The sequence below is a fragment of the Mytilus galloprovincialis genome, chromosome 2 (genome assembly GCF_965363235.1).
Source record: "Mytilus galloprovincialis chromosome 2, xbMytGall1.hap1.1, whole genome shotgun sequence".
Taxonomy (NCBI): Eukaryota; Metazoa; Mollusca; class Bivalvia; order Mytilida; family Mytilidae; genus Mytilus; species Mytilus galloprovincialis.
Window position 1 is genome coordinate 24,926,431 of NC_134839.1, and position 15,663 is coordinate 24,942,093.

At 30.3% G+C, this 15,663-nt stretch overlaps 1 protein-coding gene across 14 annotated transcripts in view; it reads right to left on the reverse strand.

The window, feature by feature from the left end:
* Positions 1-15,663, reverse strand: part of LOC143063210 (poly(rC)-binding protein 3-like) — a 126,478-nt gene that overhangs the window by 33,694 nt on the left and 77,121 nt on the right. For 5 of the 14 annotated variants that reach the window (XM_076235207.1, XM_076235208.1, XM_076235197.1 and 2 more), the window contains exons 1-2: positions 2,131-2,284; positions 455-636 (exon numbers count right to left, since the gene is read on the reverse strand). In XM_076235207.1, the coding sequence (XP_076091322.1) occupies positions 455-538 (84 nt within the window). In that variant the 5' untranslated portion in view covers positions 539-636; positions 2,131-2,284. Of the gene's footprint in view, positions 1-454; positions 637-2,003; positions 2,026-2,130; positions 2,286-3,022; positions 3,188-10,753; positions 10,863-12,580; positions 12,679-15,663 lie in introns of those variants that run through there. The other 9 variants (XM_076235200.1, XM_076235201.1, XM_076235211.1 and 6 more) reach the window with 6 other exon arrangements.

A 15,663-nucleotide genomic window follows, 5' to 3' on the forward strand; every position in this document is an offset into this window, starting at 1 on the left:
ATCATACGCTTTCTGTGCCGCAATCTTACATTTTATCAATGATTTTTTGTTGTTTTGATCCCCCTTTTTTAGTTTAACATTTTAATAAATTTTCTTTTACAAATGATAATAGCACAGCAAGACAAAGTAATTAGATACCCCCCCAAATACTAATTTACAATGAAAGTAAGGGAGATAATTTAAAATTCTACACTTTCAGTGTTAGTGAAATGGAGGCTTTTTCAACATGTATATTAATAATGCCTTGAATATATGAAACATATTCCCGTCATGTTTTGTTTCAACATGTATATTAATAATGCCTTGAATATATGAAACATATTCCTGTCATGTTTTGTTACAACCATTTTATATAACAAGCATGTGACATCAAGCACATTTTATAAATGCACAAGAAAAATGTTTCATTTTCAGCCGAGGCTGTCAAAGACTGGAAATATGTGTAAGTACTAACCTTTCCCTGCATAATCATTCGGACTGTAAGCATCGTGGGTGGGGAATTGTCGTTCTGGACCATGTTGTTAATATCTGTGGCCATGTCACAACAGCAAGTAAGGGGGGAAAGGTACGGTTTATAGTCCGTACAGGGTTGTTTCTACTGGTAACACTACTGTCTCCGTGATTCTACAATGCTATCTGCAAAGAGAAAAAACACTTATCACATTTAATATTGCATAAAAAAACTACAAAATTGTACTTTTGCCTGAAAACAAATGCACCATGCTTTTGTTTAGCTTCTTTTTCTGACACACTTCAAACTATTCTTGGCTATTCTATATTTAAATGTATCAATAAACCAATTTTTCAAGACGTTTCAGCCATTGGCCTTCTTCAGTTCTTTATTTGTCCTCACAACTACATGGCTGACATTACATTTCTCAATCATTTAAAAGATGTTATAGATAAAGGTCCTTGGAAAAGTTATTTTACTTATTTTCTGTATTAGCTATCCAAAATGACTTGAAGCTAACCAAACTTCAACTTGAAACCATGACAAGCACAATGGAAATTCAATCATTCTTGAAAATAATATAATCTTCCAAAATTTGCAACATGAAAAAACCATGACAGGCACAATAGAAATACAACAATCTGTAATCCAATGAATTCTTGAAAATAATGAAACTTTTTTCTGTGGTTATTTTAAATTCTAGTTGTTTTAAAATCACTAAACATATGCTGCTCACATTGAGATATTCCAAGATGCATTTCAAATGAGATTTCTTTCTTATGCAAAGAACATATGTAAATAAATTTTACAAGTTTAATGAAAAGATGATGTTTTTCATTGTAAAATGACACTTTGTAAATATACAAAATCAAATCAATTTATACACCAACATATACTAACATGTTTAATTATCTCTTTGTTATATATAAAAATATGTAAATCTTTTAAAACTCTTGCACTAATGTCTTTAAAGTTCAAATCAAGCAAGAAGTTGTGTTATAAACTCCATAGAATGTTGTCACCCAAGTTTAAAAGACTTACTGCAAATGAATATACAGTCAAATCAAGCAACATAAAAAAATAAACTTTGAAGACGTAAGCTGAACACATGTGACATTGAATAGTTTAATACAGTGAACTGAGACGTAAAATTCTTAAGAAAATCTGTTTCTGAATATATTTGTAACATTTGGTGGGACAGTTAACTTTCTATTTTCCACAAATAGTTATTGAATTTATGTATCACAAAATTGTTTGAAAGTCAATACTAATGGATACATTACTTTGCTAGTATAATTAAGGAAAAACGTCTTTGTGACTTTGTAACCTTCTCTATCCTTTTGATAATTTTTTTTTAAATAGTGTGTTCTATACATATGTATATAAAATATTTCTGTAATTTTCAATATTGTAACACATATGTATAACTGTGATTTACACATTTGAGCATCATTCTCCTGATTTTGAACACCCCATAAATACAAGCACCTGTCTATTTCGATATGACAGTACATAAGTCCTTTTCTCACCTTTATGAAAAGAAAATCCTTACCTGCTATCATGTAATAAAGAAATATTTTCAATAAATAACTGATCCTTCTAGTTTTCTCATTGCCGATCTGTAACAGCTTGAAAATTCAATGTCACAACTCTTTCTTTTTAATATAATCTAAGCCTACCTTGAGTCAAAACACGAAAATACAGAAAAATCCAATAAACTATAAATCCAAGACTAAATCCTAAACAATCCAGTTATTAATATTTCACAAACACACTGACATAATCTATGTGAATACCCTTAATAGATGTTCTGTTGTCAACTGTCAGCTGATAACTGAAAGAAAGCCTGAGGACACACCCCCTCTAGGTCAGTCCCAATTAACACCAAGGTATTACATATCATGGCCCTGTGCTGCCCTACCACTCTCCATTACATGTCTCTGCATGATATTAGCTAATTAATTAATGCAAGCTTTGGTTTTTCTCCTAATTTCATAACTAATTAGTATGCAATATGGGTAGATCGGGGAACAATGAGGGAAATCATACAAATCTGTATCAGAGATGGCATTGATTTTTATCCACAAATTAATATACAAAAAAAATTTACCTCTTAAATTCATTTTCATTAATATCACTATTATACAGTTTTCTATGAATTACATAAATAATAAATATGGAAGTAGAGTTTATAATTCAATTTCAAATAAACTCTCTAAAATCATAATATACACTTACATGTTTTCTTTATATTATAAATTTTCATATAATACAGTTTATCAACAATACTCTCAATTAGTTGATAATGAAGTTATGACACAATTAAAACTGTTAAGAATGAAAACAATTTTGACAAGATCTTTATATGACACTGTTTATTCTAGGAGAAATCGCATATTTAATATATTTAGTGCCAATCTGACACTTTCCCTGTTGGGATTTGGTTAAAGACACAATCTACATTTACAAGAAAGTTAGATGGAAAATATGTTTTTCATGATGCTTATGCAATTTAATTACCATGTGAAGTTATTTGCATCATGATAAAGACACATTTAAATAAATACTTACATACTTCTGATGTGCATTCTCGATAATCCACGATGATAACAAAAGTCCATTAATTACTTCACTTATGCATGTAATTAAACTATTAATAAGTATGGACACACACATGTAATTAAACTATTAATAATTACGGACACACCACAGGATTACTCCTGATTTTCCAAACAAACAATAGACCCTGATTGTATGAGGGCTGATATGATTAACTGACTTCTTATGTAAACTTGTGAATATATATCCATAAATCCAAGGAAATTTATTGACATTCTGGGGAAGATTATAGTTAATCCAGGGATAAGCTGTTTTTCTCAACAGGCGATATTTAAATATTTGGTATCACACATGCCTTTTTGCAATGTAAATATATACTGCTTGATTTGTTTTATTGTAAACGTTGAAGGATAATAAATGAACCATTAGTTTACATTTGCACCAAATAATAATTGAATAATACAGAAAGCCTGAATATATTTTCGTAGGATTCCATTATTGTTGATAGAATTTAAACAACTGAATTTTGCTGTAAATAGTATGACCAGAAGAATCTTTTGGCCTTCAGTACTTTCAAATAGTGGTACAATATATATGACTAATATATCAACATCTGCAATTTAAGCATAATAGTTACAGACAACATAAATACAAAAAGCCAAAAGAACAGTGTTTTAAAGTGACATTTAGCCATATGACTGATAATCTTGTAACATCTAAAGATTTTTATTACATTTGGCCCATACTGATATCTAAGTTGTATGATATGTGTGGGCTTGTTGGAGGTTGGTTCAAAGTAAACAGACAGAAAGACAAAGGACAAAAAGTCACAGGACATAAAGTCACAAATTCGAATTGGTAGGACAAAAAGTCACAGGACAAATAGTCACTATAATATGTTGACAATTGTTTGAATATGTAAGAGAAATATCTTGAAATATTTCTTATTTATTACATATATTCATATAAAAGTTTAGGAAATGTGTCATTATACTTGAAAAATAAAGATTTATTTAGTTTTAATCATGCAAAAGAGAGATTTCTTTGCACCATGAAGCCATTTAATTGCCAAGCCACTTTGACATTTTGTTTTTTTAACAATTATTTAATCATCTTTGATATTTTTTTGATAAATTTTGTTAACTAAGTTGGTTTATATACAATAGTTCAAGAAAAATACAAAAATGTTTTTGTAGAAATAAGGGTTTTGTACTTGTTTGGCTTTATAAATATTTTGATAGGAGCGTCACTGATGAGTCTTATGTAGACGAAAAAAACGTGTCTGGCGTACTAAATTATAATCCTGGTATCTTTGATAACTATTTTATTCAAAGAAAATAATCAGAAAAAATGAATTGTGACTTTTTGTATTGTGACTTTTTGTCCTGTAACTTTCTATCCTACATTCTCTGGTTACCCATCGATACATTTACCAACCAATGCCAAATTGGCACAGATATGAGCCACAAATTATGTCCACATTATAGTAACAATACATTAAGGCATAAAATCTAACATGAGCTTAGCTGAACCTCTGGTCATCATAAAGACAAGTAAACATTGCCAACTCCAGACCGAACGCTATACAACTTCTGTCCATGCACATAGTTTTGCTAGAAAACATGAAGCCCCAGACCTAAGCTTAATGTTTAAGGAAATTTGAATGTCTCAAGACCTTTGATATTGTCTTCATATTAAGGACTTACAAGACCAGTTGGTTTGAAGATTTTTCTGAAGCACTTACTGACCATATTTGTAAAAGTACAAGTAACCATTTTATTTAGATATATAAATATCATTACACCGTAATAACAAATGGTAATTTTTGAAATCTCAAGAAGAGATTTTATATGAATTTATAGGGTTAAATATACTTACCACATGTTACACAGGTGAACTATGATGTAGGTGAGTACATCTCATGGATGTAATTTTTAATCACCTAGTTAATTGCGATGAGAACATGTTGTGAAAGCAAACATATTCTATATAATATAAATGTAATTTCATGGTAAGTATATTTAACCAAATTCATATAAAATCTCATTATTTTTTAATCATAGTCTATGTCCATGCTGACGTCAACAAAAATAGAATCCTAGATTATATATAATACTGATAGTTCTCTAATTAAAACAAATTAGCAATAAAGATTCCAAATATTACTGTTTGTTACTCAATACAAAAAGAAACATGACAACATGAATGAAACTGTTCAACAGTTATATGAAAAAAAAAAATCATAAATCCAATATACCGATTTTGCAATCAACGTCAGTTTCATCACAATTAGATTCTATGAAGAAAGTTAATTATTTCATGTGCCTTTATAGCAAACCTAATTGAGAACTGATAATTGGAAAAGAGGTTATCACCCATTTATGACTGATTATAATGGTACACAAAGCACATTGATAATGAGTCTACAGGTTAATCCACCAACAACAAAGATAAAGTACCTATATAATTTTCTGTTATCAAATGTTCAATAATTGCTGACAAAAAAAAAGCTACAATGTGAGGATAATAAATCTAAAATAATTATCACATGTTCACAATAATATTATAAAGAATAAATGAGTTGTTTACTAGAAATCCATATTTTATTTGCCATATTGTAAAATGATCAGGAGAGGAAAAAGATGTTATATGACTGGTGATTTCAAACACTTCTAAGTAATTTAATAAATATAAAATCTATCTGTATTTGATGCATTTAATCTACATAAAGTAGAATATAAGTAATAATGGGCACAAGTCAGTGATCCATTGGTATTTAAAGTCAGCTTGCAAGTCTGGAATAGGAACCTACAGCTTTTAAATCTTTTTAATTGATATAAAAAAATTCTTGAAGAAATTGGTTCCTTTTTTTTTAGAAAATGATTTCTTCAGAAACTCTTGCACTTGCTATTATCATTAAAGTTCAAAACAAATTTCAGATTTCTGATAGAAATGAAGACAAAACAGTATCAACCTAAACTTTCCCATTAAAAGACATGAGAACTTATTTGTCTGTGCAGGAAATTCTTGTCAACAACATCAAAAACCCTGTAACCACAGGAACCGTTGTTGTATTCTTCTTTAGTCAACATATAAAAGTAAAGGATCTTATTTAAGGAGACCATAATAAAATACGGGAGAGTGTCATTTGACACGTAAACTTTAAGATTCTCTAATGAAGATGAGTTTTTTATGCTACCTTTGTCAAAGGCACATACATTATTAATGTCCCCATCTTCTTTTGGAATACGAGGAAATTGAACAGTTATTACCGAAGGAAGTCATTTCAGGGAAGAACAGGGACCTTTAATGGTTTAATAATTTTTCTGCCTTTATTCTGGCGAAGGAGCACAATGGCTTTATTAATAGTTGTATAGACTAGCGATGAAGGTAATTTTGGACCAAACATTAATCAATATTTAATTGTTTAAAGCATTTAGAAAATGGATATTGATTAAGCCCTTGCTAATTATGATCAAACTTATTTAATGTCCTCAATAATTACAACATCCATTTAAGACTCACGTAAGAAAATTCTTCACAACATGTTGATATTAATCTGACCGATTTTTTTAGTTCTCTCTGCTGATAAATTATTGGTACATAAACTTTATGGTAATGTTTTGCTTGGCTAAGATACATTTTTTTTTTCAAATTAAAACTATAAAACTAAGCTAAATTTTCAATCTATTGGTTTTCAGTATTTATTTTGAGGTAGTGACATTTAAACAAAATAGCAATTATGACAGAATGTACTGTGCAGTGGAGTGGTGGGTATGGTAATTGCAATAAGTATAATCATATATATTATATAACAATAATAAAGCTATCTTTTAATTTCAACTCTTACTAAAACTTTACTAATTATGCATCAAGAACCATCATGGTTATTATAAAATGCTCCTTAAATGTCAAGTTTTTTTAGTAAGAAGTGCTGGTCTCATTGACAATGTTTAACATAATTCAAGTGAGAGCAATATGTTCAGGAGCATTCAAGTGAGAGAGCAATATGTTCTGGAGTATTCAAGTCAGAGAGCAATATGTTCAGGAGTATTCAGTGAGAGAGCAATATGTTCAAGAGTATTTAAGTGAGAGAGCAATATGTTCTGGAGTATTCAAGTGAGAGAGCAATATGTTCAGGAGTATTCAAGTGAGAGAGCAATATGTTCAAGAGTATTCAAGTGAGAGAGCAATATGTTCAGGAATATTCAAGTGAGAGAGCAATACGTTCAGGAGTATTCAAGTGATAGAGCAATACGTTCAGGAGTATTCAAGTGAGAGAGCAATATGTTCTGGAGTATTCAAGTGAGAGAGCAATATGTTCTGGAGTATTCAAGTGAGAGAGCAATATGTTCAGGAGTATTCAAGTGAGAGAGCAATATGATCAGCATTCAAGTGATGGAGCAATATGTTCAGGAGTATTCAAGTGAGAGAGCAATATGTTCTGGAGCCTGAGTGGAGTATTCAAGTAAGAGAGCAATATGTTCAGGAGTATTCAAGTGAGAGAGCAATATGTTCAAGAGTATTCAAGTGAGAGAGCAATATGTTCAGGAATATTCACGTGAGAGAGCAATACGTTCAGGAGTATTTCAAGTGATAGAGCAATATGTTCAGGAGTATTCAAGTGAGAGAGCAATATGTTCAGGAATATTCAAGTGAGAGAGCAATACGTTCAGGAGTATTTCAAGTGATAGAGCAATATGTTCAGGAGTATTCAAGTGAGAGAGCAATATGTTCAGGAATATTCAAGTGAGAGAGCAATACGTTCAGGAGTATTTCAAGTGATAGAGCAAAATTCAAGTGATAGAGCAATACGTTCAGGAGTATTCAAGTGAGAGAGCAATATGTTCAGGAGTATTCAAGTGAGAGAGCAATATGATCAGCATTCAAGTGAAGGAGCAATATGTTCAGGAGTATTCAAGTAAGAGAGCAATATGTTCAGGAGTATTCAAGTGAGAGAGCAATATGTTCAGGAGTATCCAAGTGAGAGAGCAATATGATCAGCATTCAAGTGATGGAGCAATATGTTCAGGAGTATTCAAGTGAGAGAGCAATATGTTCTGGAGTATTCAAGTAAGAGAGCAATATGTTCAGGAGTATTCAATAAGAGAGCAATATGTTCAAGAATATCCAAGTGAGAGAGCAATATGATCAGGAGTATTCAAGTGATAGAGCAATATGTTCAAGAGTACTCAAGTGAGAGAGCAATATGTTCAGGAGTATTCAAGTGATGGAGCAATATGATCAGGAGTATTCAAGTGATAGAGCAATATGTTCAAGAGTATTCAAGTGAGAGAGCAATATGTTCAGGAGTATTCAAGTGAGAGAGCAATATGTTCTAGAGTATTCAAGTGAGAGAGCAATATGTTCTAGAGTATTCAAGTGAGAGAGCAATATGTTCAGGAGTAGTCAAGTGAGTGTGCAATATTCAAGAGCATTTATGTGAGTGTGCAATATTCAAGAGTATTTATGTGAGAGAGCAATATGATCAGGAGTATTTAAGTGAGAGAGCAATATGTTCAGGAGTAATTAAGTGAGAGAGCCATACGTTTAGGAGTATTCAAGTGAGAGGGTAATATGTTCAGGAGTATTTAAGTGAGAGAGAAATGTTCAAGAGAATTCAAGTGAGAGAGCAATATTCAAATGCTAATATTATGAAAATCCAAACATGATGTCACTTTAAAGCCATGAAAAAATACAGCAAAAAATGAAATAAAAGAATACATTCATTTATACAAAATATATCAGCAGCTATGAATTAAACAATATTTTTTTGGACTGCCTTTCTTTAACAGCAACTCATCCTAAATGTTCATTTCAATGCATAATTTTCATAATGAGAAGGTGGTTTTGAAAGAAGTAATAAGCTGAAAGATTAAATACAATCCTGATCACACAATATTACAGATACCTTAATGTTTTTTCCATCTTAATTAACCCTTAGTAGAAAGTAACAATCTGCAGTAATCTTATAGATTTTCTATGAACCAAATTAATTTTCTATCAGTGCTAATTGAATCTTCCCCGTAAAACTACATCAAAGAAATCATCTAAAACGTTTACAAAAGAAAACAGAGATTTTAATCTGTGCTCTTATAATCAAAGATGAACTTCAGATGTGACAATTTTTAACTTATCATAAACATTTTCTCATCTATCTAAACAATAGAGGAAAGGATTAAATGTTTTAAGTTCTTTGACTTCAGGATTACCAAACAGAACTTTAATGATAAATAATATGACATTCACAATGATTTTATTCCTGACATTAAGCATATTCACATTTCAAAACTTCTGATCAGCCATGCTCCAAACCAAACATAGAAAAATCTCAATTATCTAAAGCTGAAGAGCAGTAAAACCAAAACAACGCTTCTGAGGCCAGCATCAGCTGTGTATCAAATGTAAAATGAAATGTCTCCTTGAAGACTTATAATGAAGAAAACATACATTTAAAAGTAGTATATTCAGAGGACTGTAGTGTTTTTCCTTTAAGTTCAATTAAGTTTTATTAAAACAAAGAGCAAGAAAAAATATTCACCCAATGTCCAAAAAGATAAGTCACTACATGAAATAGGGCGTATTGATATTAAATTGTTGTCCAGTGTATCTCCCAATGCGCTGTTAAGGCAAACTTTATTTTCACACAAACCTTAGCTATTGAAGTGTAATTTAATATACATGCTTTTATTGCTCAAAATATTGAGATATTAACCTTTGACATTTGAACTTGAAGCTGAATAAGATTCAAACAGGCATTAGACATATGCTATTGTAAAAGGGTATATATGCTGGTTATAAGTATTCAATTTGCACATTACACATTTCATAGTTAACACATTATACACATCATCTCTATAAGATATGAAAAGATATAGATAGACTTTTTTAATAACGTTCTGAAACAAATTGCATTACATTATCATGATGTAATAGGAATGTAATTTTCAGTAGCTTCTATTAACTTTAGAAGCATGCATTATAACTTTGATCAAATTTGTCAAGATTCTAAGAATTATCTCCCCTTAGGACATTCATGACAATGCTAATATCATTCTGAAATTAAATTTTCACAAAATTGCAACAGGAGACCTGAAGCATAGAATTACTTTTCAACCAAGAGGTAAAAGCTTAATGTTTCCCCAAGAAATTCAAATATACTTGTCATTTATAAAATGTTGGTATTTAAATCTCATCGGATATTTTGAATTCAATTATAAGAATTACATAAAAAAACAGAGTTACAGTACAAACAAAATTTGCTTACAATCATGTCTGTCATAGTTTAATCCATATACTTCAATGTTTCTTGTTTGTTCTAAATACATTATGAAATATGATATATAAATTTTCTCGTAAGCTAAAATTGGATAAAAATTAACATTTAAATCAAATTAGACTAAAATTGGGGTTTTTCCTGTTTAAAATTTTTGTAAATGGTGATCAGACATTAGACTTGCAGGCATTTCTTAGCCCTACAGCTCATTTGTTTTTGACAGCTGCGTCCATTTGAACTAAGTCAAATGTCAAATAATCAAATTATGCTTATGTATTTGTCAACAACCTTTTTATAGGTTCAATTTTATTCTTATTGTATTCTGAAGTGTTCAACGTGATGATAATAATCTTTATTGTTGTAAAGCATAAAGATAATTATCATTTAAGACAATTATAATATTTTATATTTGAAATTCCAAGACTTTATATCAAAGACCGTTAATAATGCTTAATAAAAAAGCCTACCTTCCTGTCTCCTATTATTCCTATTCATCAAAATTTCCAGATTTTGCTATTGATCAACGAACCTTGGACTTCAAATACAGCTTGATATTCAAAGCTACATTATTAACTTTGCAATACAAGCTTAAACCATTAGCAATTAAAAATCCATGTGACCTAATCTTTTGTAATATAAGTGTAGAATTGGCCTGTTCAAAAGCAAGTCAAACTGTTGGGGATAAATGAAACTGGTTGAGGTTTCGCTAATTAAGAGGGAAAGGAAACGCAACTACTTCAGTCGGTAAAACATTAGTCTAAAGGAAATTAATGACTCGGGATAACTTTTGTCTCAATTAGGTTAAGAGAGAAAATCAGAGCAAATGAGAATTTGTCACATGATACTGGAACCTTGTCAACCAAAATTTCTCATGGGACCAGATAATACACTGATTGCCTCATCATTATCTGTGCAGATAAAAGGTTTTGGACAACTTTGTGCACTCTCCGCGACATGTATGGCCATGTGCTTATTTACCCTACTCGTTAAAATAAATAACAAGAAAAAATATTAACGAGTACAGGCAGATAATTATTAATTAATAAATTGAAAATGACCAATAAGCAAATATTTGAATTTTTTGTCTCATTATGTAAATAAGGAGATTCAAGTTATTGTCAATGAGACAGCAACCAATTGATAATAAACAAGTACACCAATAGACTTACATAAATTCTTCAAAATTTAGTATAAATGAAGGATATTAATTGGCAAAAATCTACATTTTTTCTTTTGAAATTTATCTGAAACTTTATTACAATTATAATTCGCATGGGGTTCTTATCAAATAACTATTCCAGGGAAGGATGACATAATGTACTAACTAATTAACTCCATGTATGATGATAAACTTCCTGACTTAAGATTCCACCCTGACAGGGGACTAGTACAAGGTAATTAACAGTTGATAATTACTCAGTGGGTGTAATATATTGTTTATATCTGTCAGGATATTTATTTAATATTTCACACAATGTTACATAACATCCTGCAAATCTAAAGAAGAAACTGTTTTATCTTGACATTGTCTTAAAACAGATATCCAGGACTTCAAACAATCTTTTTCTTGTTTATCAGTAAAATAAAATTATTTATCAAAATTTATTATTGATGTTCCTTCTGCGTTCAAATTTAATAATTAATGAGGGATGAAAAGTTTAAACAACAGATTTATCTTCAAAAATATTTTTTGGGTTTTTTCTTGTAAAATAATTATTAATGGCTACTGTTAATCTAGAATTTATTGTGAGTATTTTATCAATACGACTCCTGTAGGTATGATAAGAACTCACATTCTGAAATGAAAAAAAACATATAACTGTATGCAGATTTTCCTGAAATGACACAATAATAAATTTCAAATTGTTGTGCCTTCGTCAATATTGTCCAGTCATAATTGATGAAATAAACCTAGGTTCAAAAATAAGCAAGGTTTGTGTCCAAAAAAAAAGTTTCAGGTCAAAATCCAGAATTGATTTTGCAATGACTGGTACTAGAATGACAGACCAAATACAACTTTTTATCTCATATATTACCCCTGTTTTAAAAATTCCAATAGGGAACATAATTACATGTAGTTAAGAAGGAAAATAAAGAAACTGAAGAAGGCCAGAACTTCTTTAATAATAGTTTTTTACTGGAATAATATCATATTATCTGCAATAAGATAACATAACCTATTTGCCACTGTGAGTTAAGCAAGGTATCAATCAATCAGCCCTACATATAAACAGCATTGTAAATAAAAATAAAGAATTTTACTTTTAACCATTTGAACACTTAAATTGGCTTACCCGAAAAATGGAAAATTTTCAAAATGATATAACAAGTCTTCACAGTCTCCCAAAACATTCACAGAACATTCAATTCTCTCATAATGGAATGTCAACCTATGTGAATCAATACACAAAACATCAACAGTAAATAAACATAAACTGTTTGAAATTCGTCCAATAGCTTGCCACAGGTCAATTATCCCTTCATTAAGGAATTAAATCTTAATCCAAAATAGAATTATAAATCATAAACTTTTTTGATTATATAACTTTAAGCTGATTTTGAAGTTACTATTTCTACTACAATGAACTCTTTGCATAACATAAGTGGTTACTATGCTTAATTCAAAACACTTTGCAATTGTAAATAACATTATGAAAATTCAGGAGAAAAACACAATCATGAAAGGTAGAAGAAATCATATTTATTTGTATTAACCATAAATAAAAATAAATATGTTTTTCTTCAACATAATATAAATATAAGACGACTCAAGAAAATATTTGAACTTCCAAAGTTACAGTACTTGAATTACTGGCAAAAAGAAGAAAATTCTTTTATAATTTCTTTATAATTTTTTCTTTACACCTTTCTCAATGAATTTTCTTTCCATCTATTTCAACAACATTGTTACACAAATTTCTTTTCTTTGTCAGAATTTATGAATGAAAATTTTTAGAATCTCTGATAAATCATGTAATTTCTTGATAAAACAAGCAAAAAATGTAATGACCTTGTAATTACCTTATTAGTTTTAGTTAAATTTAATTTGATAAGTCTGCCAACATGAATTTTATTACCAATTTACAAGTTGTGCTTGGCATGCCAAGTGTATAGGAATCACATCTGTGTGTAATACAGCCAGCAACATTTTATATCAATCTCAATGCTTTGCTTCTGTGAATAAAAGTTGTAATGAAGATCTGTCTTCATTTCCAATGAAAGTTTATTTTTATAGTTTTACTGAAAACAGACAAAGACGAAGCAGTATACTCTCTAACCCAGCAAAGATAATGTCAAACTGACAGATGGTATCCCATCATGCAATATCATCCTACACATGGTGGAGGAATGATGGGTAAATCTATATCAAATGAAAACAACATCACAGACAAACAAACCAAACTTCTGAAGAGTATTTTTATTAATCTGTCTATAGTTAATCAAGTACAGATTACTGAGCTGGTGCTGATACCACCCCTTTGAAACCTGCTGCCAAAACAACAGCCTCAGAATTCACTTTCTCTTGAAGACATCACTGCTGTACGGTACACAAACAAGATCAATTCACATGCAATGTCCTACAGTAAACTTTTCTGAAGAGAGGCTCATTGCAACTCTTCTACTGACCAACACAAAACATTGTGAACAAACCTTGTATAAAATTTGAATCTTCTGATAATTGTTAACAAGACAACACCAAAATCAATTATTTGAAATGACCATTTCCAATCAGTTTCATATAATTTATATAATACTTTTAAATGTCATATATTTTCAATTCAAATAGACATCTCACTGAGCAGTGTTAAGGTGGCTAGATTCTGTGTAAAATTATAGTCCCTTATCAATCATACCCTTATGTTATACTAGAGTGGCAGTAAAATAACAAATCCTGGTTCAATTATTCTGAGAAAACCAATTTTGGATTATTTAAGCTGTTTAACTGTCAAAGGTAGATAACTCATTATTGAAGAGATAATCATTACAATGGGAGATAATCTTCATGGTGTATACACTTTCTTAAAGAATGACTTTTCGTCAGCTTTATTGTGTGGAGTATCATTACTGCTTTTTGTCATAGAAACTTGACCCGTATAAATACTACATGAACACTTTCGAAGTTAACTGCCATTTAAGATCACAGACTGACTGATTTTTATTAAAGATTGCAATATCAGGACAACAAGAGTGTACAGACTTCAGCTAAAAATGGGGCAAAATGCTCATCAGTCTCTTTCACATTTCCAAGCCTCAACCCTTTATCATTATTATGTCAAGTCAATACACTATCTTTGACTATTTATAATTATTATGAGTAATATACTGTTATTGGCATTAGTGGTCTTGAAACAGATTAATGATATGAGCTGAAAACATATTGTCAACATAAGAGTACTGGTTGACTTCACTGTTTAAGAAATATTCTCCTAATTAACCCTATATTTCATACTGTTGCGTTCTGCTAGTCTGCAATTTGATGCCTTGTTATTTGATGCTTTTGTTGCAGTGAAGAGTAACACCATCTTTCCAGTGTGAACGAGAGTATTGCAAGCTGATGAACTACGTTACGATGTCAACCTTGTGGAGTGCATCTGTCATAATCCAATGCTCAGTTTCTTATGAGGTATAAACACATTTTGTTATATTACGTCACACTACTTAAGACAATTGCCAATATAAATAGGTTTGCCAGAATATATGTTTAATCGGTAGAAATAACTTTGTTTGATAATTAAAAAGTCAATAACAAACTTAATTATATCGTAACTGCTGACTGCTGTCTCTATCTGAGTGTCATCAGCACAGGGTAATAAACTTGATCTTTACTGCAACATAAATAGATGTGTTTAAAAAAACAAACTTTAAAATATTTTGTGTATCTGGTGCAATAAAAAGCACCCCCATCTGTTATACAGCTAGGAATTTTAATACCTCAGACTGCATGTTGGATTTAAGAGGCATTTTGTTGTGGCTTATGTGCATCAGACATCTCTAAAGCTTAATTATATAAATATAACATTTTAACATCTAGTAGGGATAAACTTTCAAAGAAAAACACTTATGAAAATAAAACATTACTACACCGTAAGTTGCAAAACATTGATACTTATTAAAATATTTGCAGACCTTTCCTAATGTTTCTCTGAAACTTTAAAGAACAAAAATCCCAACTTTCCTGGTCTAATACTGATACATTATGTTTTTGCTGATCTTGCAATTTGCTGGAAAGAAATTAGATTTTTTTGCAACATTTAGCAATAATTGCCACAATTTTCAACCTACCCTGTGAGGGATTCAGTCACAATCTCAGTGTTAACTGGCTAGTGATATAGTATTATAAGTTTGACTACTTAGATGACTAAGCCACCAAGTAACT